At 42.0% G+C, this 9,384-nt stretch overlaps 1 protein-coding gene across 1 annotated transcript in view; it reads left to right on the plus strand.

Annotated features, from left to right (window-relative positions):
* The window catches only part of LOC135090696 (tubulin alpha chain-like), a 17,875-nt gene extending 8,957 nt beyond the window's left edge, over window positions 1-8,918 (plus strand). Inside the window, exons 2-9 of the mRNA XM_063987698.1 lie at window positions 552-774; window positions 1,487-1,659; window positions 2,939-3,067; window positions 3,992-4,191; window positions 4,798-4,924; window positions 6,306-6,506; window positions 7,385-7,548; window positions 8,085-8,918. Of these exons, the coding sequence (XP_063843768.1) occupies window positions 552-774; window positions 1,487-1,659; window positions 2,939-3,067; window positions 3,992-4,191; window positions 4,798-4,924; window positions 6,306-6,506; window positions 7,385-7,548; window positions 8,085-8,211 (1,344 nt within the window). The 3' untranslated portion in view covers window positions 8,212-8,918. The remainder of the gene's footprint in view (window positions 1-551; window positions 775-1,486; window positions 1,660-2,938; window positions 3,068-3,991; window positions 4,192-4,797; window positions 4,925-6,305; window positions 6,507-7,384; window positions 7,549-8,084) is intronic.
* Window positions 8,919-9,384: the final 466 nt, after the last annotated feature.

Consider the following 9,384-nt stretch of genomic DNA (forward strand, 5'->3'; position numbering starts at 1 on the left):
GTTAAGGCAATACCACCCTGGCTTAAGGCGTCTTATTTTCCCCTATGGAGTTGCACGGTCCGTCATTTTTTGAGGTGATAGACAATCCCTTCTTGTATTACTAAAGGTCTGGCAGTGACTAATGAATTATGTAAGTTAACCAGTATTCCCTAATCCCTTTCCCTGGTAAACTGTAACTCCCTGCTTGCTTCTGTATTTCCACCTTCCTATGATGAAGTTTTTGCAGGAGGGAGGTTTCAAGACACTTATCCTTCAGTTTTGGATTATTCTTCTTGACGTCTCATTAGGAACTGGCATTCTCAGTGGGCCTTTCTTTTACGCCCTTTTTTGTTGCCCTTGGCCAGTGCTGCAGTAAAAAGACCGAGTGTATTAATCCTAAAAATGCGTCTTTCACGATTTTAGCATCTATGGGATCACCAGAAAGAGACGGATATGATGCTTATGGTGGGTTACGCCTATCTTGCCACTGCACCCATCTCTGGACAGGCAGATCGCATTAACTCTACAGCTTTTAATAATAGAAATCTTTATGACCCATTTTCTCAAAACAGCGGGAGTGCATCAGCGTTCACGTGGGGCAGGCGGGAGTCCAGATAGGCAATGCATGCTGGGAGCTATACTGTCTGGAACACGGCATCACTCCTGACGGGATGATGCCTTCTGACGACACTGTGGGCTACGGCACGGACTCCTTCAACACCTTCTTCAGTGAGAGGGAGAGTGGCCTGCATGTTCCCCGCGCCATCTTCGTCGACCTTGAGCCAACTGTGATAGGTGAGTTTGTCCAATTCCACATCATCAGTTTGTGTGAATATGAAGCTTACGATATGATTTTGTAATGAAGGGGTTAGCAATCATCTCCAGCTGCGAGAAATTTAAAGATCATTATTAGTAGTAAACGGGGTTAAGAGTCAAAATAACAACAACATAAGCATCCCCACCACCACTACCAACCACCACCAACAACAGCAGTAACAAAAACAAAATCAACACCAAATATCACCACCACCACCACCACCACGCCGTCACTACTAGTATCACCACCACAATAAAGACGTGACCTTCCTCCTGGCAAAACACACCTAATGAAAAATGCAAACAACATGGTAGCAATAAACATTAATGAACGTATTTATCAAGATGTCTTATCACCACACACACACACACAGACACACACACACACACACACACACACACACACTAAGACAATCACTTTCACCTACACCGTTTCTACAGATTCTATGTTCCTGTTTGTAAATGATTATGTAAAATCCTTATGAGTTTTTCTTACGATATTCTGTCATTAACGTATTTTTTTATAAAGTCGCTGGCCAGGACAACAAAAAATTCAAAAAAAAAATAAATAAATAAAGGCTCACTTAGCTTCCAAATCCTAAAAGTGAAGCCAAAAAAAAACAATTATTAGAAATTAGAGGATAAGTGACTTAAAATATAGATCTATCAATGAAATCAACCTTTTCCACAGACGAGGTACGGACAGGCATCTACCGGGCGCTGTACCACCCCATGCAACTCATCACGGGGAAGGAAGACGCTGCCAACAACTTCGCCCGCGGCCACTACACGATAGGGAAGGAAATGATTGACGTAACAATGGACCAGATACGCAAGGTGGCCGATGACTCCTCCAGCTTACAGGTATGGTGTTCTGTCCCTCACCTGTGCTATGTGACAGGTGAGGGACACTGGCCAAGGGATACAGATGCTTATATAAAAAAAGGAAAAAAAAAAGGCCCCCTGAGATGCCAGTCACTAAGAACGAAATCAAGAGGGTTATCCAAAATTATCTCGTGATTTTCGACCGAATGATTGACTGGGTTATTTTTTTTTTTTTTTCCAGTTTTACGTCTGTTTAGTGATTTGTCTTCTCGTGATTTTCGACCGAATGATTGACTGGGTGATTTTTTTTTTTTTTTTCCAGTTTTACGTCTGTTTAGTGATTTGTCTTCTCGTGATTGTTCGACTGAATGATTGAGATTTTTTTTTTTTTCGTTTTACGTCTGTTTGTGATTGATTTGTCTTCTCGTGATTGTTCGACTGAATGATTGACAGTTTGGGTGTTTTTATTTTTTTTTTCAATATTACAACACCTTTTTTGTGAGTGATTTGTTTTCTTTTGATTTTCGACGGAATGACTGACTGAATGGGTAATTTTTTCTAGTATTACATTAATTTGTTTGTGATTTGTCTCTTTGTGACTGTCGACCGAATGACTGACTGACTGACTGACTGACTGGCAGGGTGATTTTTTTCAATTTTTTCAGTATGGTGTCCTAATGAGGTGCTTTTCAATTAATATCTCAGGTAAACACAACTCTCCTTATGTAATACCAGTACAGTATCAGAATTTGTCTATGATTGTTAAAAAAAAAAATCTACTGTAGGAGTGAGTTGTTAGTTATTAGTGCAGAGTGAGATCGAAGCCTTCAAAGTTTAAATAAAAGTATGAATAAGAATAAATTGATACATGAACCGCCATATATAAACTAACTGGCTTTTTGCATCGTCCTTTATATCTTCACCTCCTTATGACCTTCCATTTTCACTCCCCAATTATCATGACTGCAGAAGACACGAATGTATAACGTAAGAACGAAATTAATGTTATACCCACACATTTTGCTTAGGCGACGTACATCCTCTTAGCAAGCCTGCCTTGGTCTTGCTTCTCTGTATCATATAATTTCTGGCTACCTCCTACACATTTACTTATGCGTCTTTTAATTCCTGCAGCGCCCTCCTCTAGTCCTGTGCTCATTTCCCCTGCGTCCCTTTATGCGAAGCCCCAGTGTAGAGTTTCAAACGAGGGGACAAACCCTACCTCTCTCTCTCTCTCTCTCTCTCTCTCTCTCTCTCTCTCTCTCTCTCTCTCTCTCTCTCTCTCAACCCTACACACACTCTCTCTCTCTCTGGCCAGGGCTTCCTCGTGTTCCACTCGTTCGGGGGCGGCACGGGGTCCGGCTTCACGTCCCTCCTAATGGAACATCTGACCGTCGATTATGGCAAGAAGACCAAGCTGGAGTTCGCTATTTACCCCGCGCCGCAGGTAAGGGTCGCGCGTCCCTCTGATGAACGAAGGGTGGTGGAGAGGAGCCAAGGGGCGGCCTCAATATTCTCTACCACTTATGAGGACTTCTGTAGTAAATTTCACGTTTTTTCTGCCATTATATTGTAGGAGAGCTTCTTTAATACTGTAGTTCTGTGGTAGGTTTATTTATTTATTTATTTTTTTTTATTTATTTATTTTTTTCTCCTGCGGGAATTCTATAGTAAATCTTTTTTTTAGCTTAGTTTCTTTTTTAATGTTATAGTTGTGTAGTAAATTCCATCTTTTCTCCCAATATTATAGTTAAGTTTTTCTAATGTAGTAGGAGTTTTGTAGTAAATTTAAGCTTTTTCTCCCTTTATATTGTGGTTTAAGTTTCCTGTAGTAAATTTAAGCTTCTCTCTCCTTATATAATAGTTAAATTATTTCTTTAATACTGTAGTTCTGTAGTAAATTTCACCCTTTTTTTCCTATAATATTGTAGCTAAGTTTCTTCAATTATTGTAGGGCTTCTGTAGAAAGTTTCCCCTTCTTTTCTCGCCACTTCAGTTCACGCACTACTTATATATTGATTTTTTTTTTTCGCAGTATTAAATATCCTATGGCTGAGATCGGTGGGCGGCAAATTAGCGTTTTTATTTATTTATTTATCTTTTTTATCTATTTATTTATTTTTCATTTCTCCCTGTAAGACCTTCTTCGCACATGCTCGTAAAATTCTGTATATTCGTACATCGAGTGAATCATGGCGCCCCAAGAAGGTCCCAAGAATTTCCCAAGAAGGTCACAGGCGCCGGGTTAACTCCGATAAGAAAGCTGTCTTACCCTATCCCAAAAATTATCGTGCGTCAGGATCGAACCAGTGACATTTATCAGCTAGTGTTGGCAAGGCAGGAGCAAACCACTTATCCCTTGGTGCTGCAGGTGTCCACGGCCATGGTGGAGCCCTACAACTCGGTGCTGACGACCCACACCTCCATGGAGCAGAGCGACGTGGCCTTCATGGTGGACAACGAGGCTATCTACGACCTGTGCCACAAGAGTCTGGGGGTCACGCGGCCCACCTACCACAACCTCAACAGACTCATCAGCCAGATCGTCTCCTCCATCACCGCCTCCCTCAGGTAATGGTGGTGGTGGTGGTGGTTGTGGTGGTGGTTGGCGTCTTTCTCCCCGCTTCCTGTCATTCATTCTTGTTGTCATTTCTGTTGACGCACTGTTTTTCTCCACTGTACAAACTGTCCCTTGGTTCGTTCACCGCAAGCTGAGCCAGGCAAGCTGTGGGAGGTTTGACGAGCTGTACACCGAGTGCTGACTGTCTGGTGCATCTTGCGGTGAAAGGGTTAAAGTATCAATAAAGACATAAAAATATCCCTGAAAACCTTAATAATTTTCATTAAAGCCGATAGAACATAGAAATAAGACACAGGAACGTTAGAGAATACGTTTTTTGTCAATATCAATAGAAAATCAAACAAGTAAAAACACCCTCGAAAAACCACAATAGCTTCCAGTAATTTCCACTGGTGCCTGTCGAGAGTTGTGTTGATGAGGCACAGGAACGTTAGAAAATATGGTGTTTTGTCAGCATCAGTAGAAAAGCACACGCGTATAAACACTTAAAAACCACAGTAGCTTCCACTCGAGCCAGATGAAAGAGGCTGCGAGGAAGCAAGACAGCGTTAGGGAATACGGTCTGCAAGTGAAGCAATAAGGTTTCTCTGACGCAGATTTGAGGGCGCCCTTAACGTGGACCTGGCAGAGTTCCAGACTAACCTCGTGCCTTACCCACGGATCCACTTCCCGCTGGCTAATTACGCACCGGTGCACGCCGCCGAGAGGGTTAATCACATGCAGGTAAGAGGCGAGTGTACCTGGGCAAGTCATTTCATTACATACTCAGGTGAGCCACGTCAACAAGTGAGTTACCTGGTCAAATTAGTATTACCTCACATGATATGCTCAGGTGAACTACATCAACAGGTGAGCCATGATGTAATTAGATGAACCAAATAACGCCAATAGGTAAGTTACCTAACAAATTACTGTTATTTGCTATGAGATACTGTAGTGCGTTACCTGGATAAATTGATATTACCTCACATGGTATAAGGTGATCTACGTCAACAGGTGAGACATGATGTAAGGTGAACCAAATAACGCCAATAGATGAGTTACCAGACAAATTACTATCACCTCCCATGATATACTAAGGTGACCCAAACCACGTTAATCAGTGTGTTACCTGGACAAATTAGTATTGCCCTTCACGATATACTCAGGATATACTTAAGTGAATCACGTCAATAAGAGATATATCCTGGCACACTACCACAACTTTCCACGATGTACTTAGGGGACCCACGAGGAATGCTGAGTGTTATTTAAGAACATAGGAACATTAGAAAATAAGGGAAGATACAAGAAGCCGCCTGCTTTACACGTGGCATTAAACATACCTACCTACTTCCACTATTATCCTCTTCCATAAATTTATCTAATCTTCTCTTAAATCTCCCTAATGACTCAGCACTGAATGATTACTGAGTCTATTCCATTCATCTACCAATTTGAAAACCAACCCATTCCTTATTTTTTTTCTTAGGTCAGACTTCATCAAGCTTAAGCCAGTTATTTCTATATTTAATTACCTTTACAACCCATGAGACTCTCAGGTGAAATATGTCAACAGGTGTAATCGTATGCAGATTTGTAGGTTAATTAATAAGTCATGGCGCTCCTACATCCATTTGTAAACTCAGGGAAGCTCCATTAGCGCCGTGACTCCTATGACTGCCCCTGGAGCTTGGCAAAATGTAGAGCTAGCTTTGAGTATAATAATTTTGACTACTATAATAACTTTGGCTACTATAATAACTCTGGGTATAACTATAATAACAAACAGGTGTGCGAGAGACCGGACATGAGATTCTGCCCTCCACTGACATAACAGGACGAACACTGGCTGGCGGTGCATTGTTGGCATCAGGAAATCATGTCTTAAGGCGACCGTGAACTCGTGAATCCAGAGCACTAATCACTAATATTGCTTCACTTACATGCAAGCAGTTGTGTGAGGCTGCTTTGAACAGGCCAGTGTGTGTCTGAGTGAGGGAATCCAACACGCACACATACATACACATCTATCTTAGTATTTTATTCCATCCTTTAATAGTACCGGCGTAGTCCTACACTTATTTTTGCCTCTGCTACCTCCTCCTCCTCTCCTGCACCTCAGATCTCCACGGCGGACCTGACGAACGAGTGCTTCTCTCCGAACATGCAGATGGTGAAGTGCAACCCTCGCAACGGCAAGTACATGGCGGTGACGCTGCTGTTCCGCGGCGACGTGGTGCCCAAGGACGTGAACAAAGCCATCCAGAACATCAAGAACATTAAGACCATTGAGTTTGTGGACTGGTGCCCCACTGGTTTCAAGGTGAGGCTCGCTGGCGCTCGAAGTAAAACAATCTACTTATGTCAGTCCGGTTCTGGTCAGAAGTCAAGTGCTCAGTGTTCCAATGAGAAGAAATTTGGGAGTATTGATAAGAACAGGCATGGAGGAGGAACAGGAATAGGAGAATGAGTAGGAAAACAAGACTAGCGATTTCTTTTCATACAAAAATCGACGCTGTTTAGGCATGGAGGAAGAATAGGAATAGGAAAATGAGTAGGAAAACAAGACCAGCGATTTCTTCCCTACAAAAATCGACGCTGTTTAGGCATGGAGGAGGAACAGGAATAGGAGACTGAATAGGAAAACAAGACTAGCAATTTCTTTCCCTACAAAATCGACTTCACTTCTCTGTGTTTTGAGCTTTCTCTCAGTCTTAACTTCTCTGAACTGCCAAAAATCAGTCAAGTTTTGTAAGGAGATTGTCAGAACTTATAACTGAGGGGAAACACAAATAAAAGAAATAAATGGATAAAAATGAGTAAATAAATAAATTCGATGCCTTTCATTTACTTTTCCAACAGTTCCTCTTCCCATCCCTCGTACCCCATTGAGTTACATCCCTACCTATTTTTTTCCCTATATACTTTTCTTTTTTTTCAAATCTCTATTATTCCCCATCTACTCCTTTCCCTACCAACTTCAATGCTCTCACATCCCCATCTACTTATTTCCCTACCTAATTTACTCTTCCACATCCCTCGAGTTGCAATTCCATCTGCTCCTTTCCCTACTAACTTCAATGCTCTCACATCCCGTTCTGTTCCATTTCTTACCTACCTCTTTCATCTCTCGTGTCGCATCCCCATCTATTCCTTTCCCTTCCTACTTCAATGCTCTCTCATCCCTCGTGTTCCCGGCAGGTTGGTATTAACTACATGCCGCCTACAGTGGTGCCCGGCGGGGACCTAGCTATGGTGCCCCGGTCCCTCTGCATGCTGTCCAACACTACAGCCATCGCGGAGGCATGGGAGCGTCTCGACCATAAGTTTGATTTGCTTTACAACAAGAGAGCCTTCGTCCACTGGTTAGTAGGAGGAGTGGTAATAGTAGTAGTAGTAGTAGTAGTAGTAGTAGTAGTAGTAGTAGTAGTAGTAGTAGTAGTAGTAGTAGTAGTAGTTGTTGTTGTTGTTGTTGTTGTTGTTGTTGTTGTTGTTGTTGTTGTTGTTGTTGTTGTAGCAGTAGGTAGTGTGTGTGTGTGTGTGTGTGTGTGTGTGTGTGTGTGTGTGTGTGTGTGTGTGTGTGTGTGTGTGTGTGTGTGTGTGTGTGTGTGTGTGTGTGTGTGTGTGTGTGCGCGCGCGCGTTTGGTGTGTGTTTGTGTTAGCCCAAGATGACACGAAGCCACAGCAGGTCTTACGCCAACAGCACACCACAACACAACACACTAATCCCCCCACAACACAACACACCCAGAGAAGGAGAAACACCAAACGTTACTAGAGTGAGTGAGAGGAGGTGTTGCAGTATACGTACCAACCATAACAGCATCAGAACATAAGGGAAGCTGACCCTGACTAATGACTAATGAAGTTTCTGACAGTACTGCGTTGTCTCTTCCTGCAGGTACGTGAGTGAGGGCATGGAGGAAGGGGAGTTCAGCGAGGCGAGGGAGGACCTGGCGGCGCTCGAGAAGGACTATGAGGAAATAACAGAGGATCCCGAGTATTATGAAGATGAAGACGATTATTGAATACCACGATGAGCTCACTGGGAATACGATAAGAGGAATACAATGAGGAAAAATGGTTGAAGAAGAGGAGGAATGACAATATAAATCCGAGTATTATGAAAACAAGGACGATTACTGAATATGATGAGCTGACTGGGAGGACCTGAGATATTCCAGATAAGATGAATACAATGACGATGACTAACGAGGAAGATTGACATGTAAACTCGAGTACTATGACAATGAGGACGAATATTGATTATGATTATGAGAAAGACGTGAGCTGTTCAAGACGAGGAGATGTGAAGACGTGAAGGCGAAAGGACGTGAACCATTCAAGATAAGGTTAGGTTAGGTACAAGAATATGAATGGGTGAAATATAAAAATAACAATGAATAAATGAGGATAAAGATTACTTCCACTCATAAGAACACAATGGTGGTGACCTAAACATTACGAATGGCAATGAAAAATGTACGTGAATTAAAAAAAAGTTAATATGAACTTATATGAACCTATAATGAAAATAAAAACTGCAAAAGACGAAAATTCTTAAGACTACAACGATTTTATCAGTACTACTAATAAATTATACCAATCCAAACCTTGCCATTGTATATTAAGTCTCACGATCTGACTTATGTGTACTGGTGAACACAACTTTTAGTCTTAATAAAACGAAGGCATTAAGTTCTTTACTATTGCAGATTATAAAAATGTGACTCAATTCTTTAGTTTCCCCTCAACCTTTCTTTCAGTCAACGCAGAAAACGAACATCTTCAAATGGGTTACTATGATAGCCAGCGTGCGCGTCTCCTACTTCTACTACTACTACTACTACTACTACTACTACTACTACTACTACTACTACTACTACTATTGCTGCTGCTGCTGCTGCTGCTGCTGCTGCTGCTGCTGCTGCTGCTGCTGCTGCTGCTGCTGCTGCTGCTGCTGCTGCTGCTGCTACTGCTGTTGCTGCTACTTTTCTTCTTCTAATTCTTATTCCACTGCTTACTACTAGTAATACAACGACGACGACAACAACAACAACAACAACAACAACAACAACAACAACAACAACAACTACTACTACTACTACTACTACTACTTTAACGTTCATTTATTTTAATTGCCTCGATCGCTCGTGAGCCGCGATGAGCAATACGAATAAGAAGAGCAAGCCAGGCGGAGA

The sequence above is a fragment of the Scylla paramamosain genome, chromosome 35, assembly GCF_035594125.1.
Source record: "Scylla paramamosain isolate STU-SP2022 chromosome 35, ASM3559412v1, whole genome shotgun sequence".
NCBI lineage: Eukaryota > Metazoa > Arthropoda > Malacostraca > Decapoda > Portunidae > Scylla > Scylla paramamosain.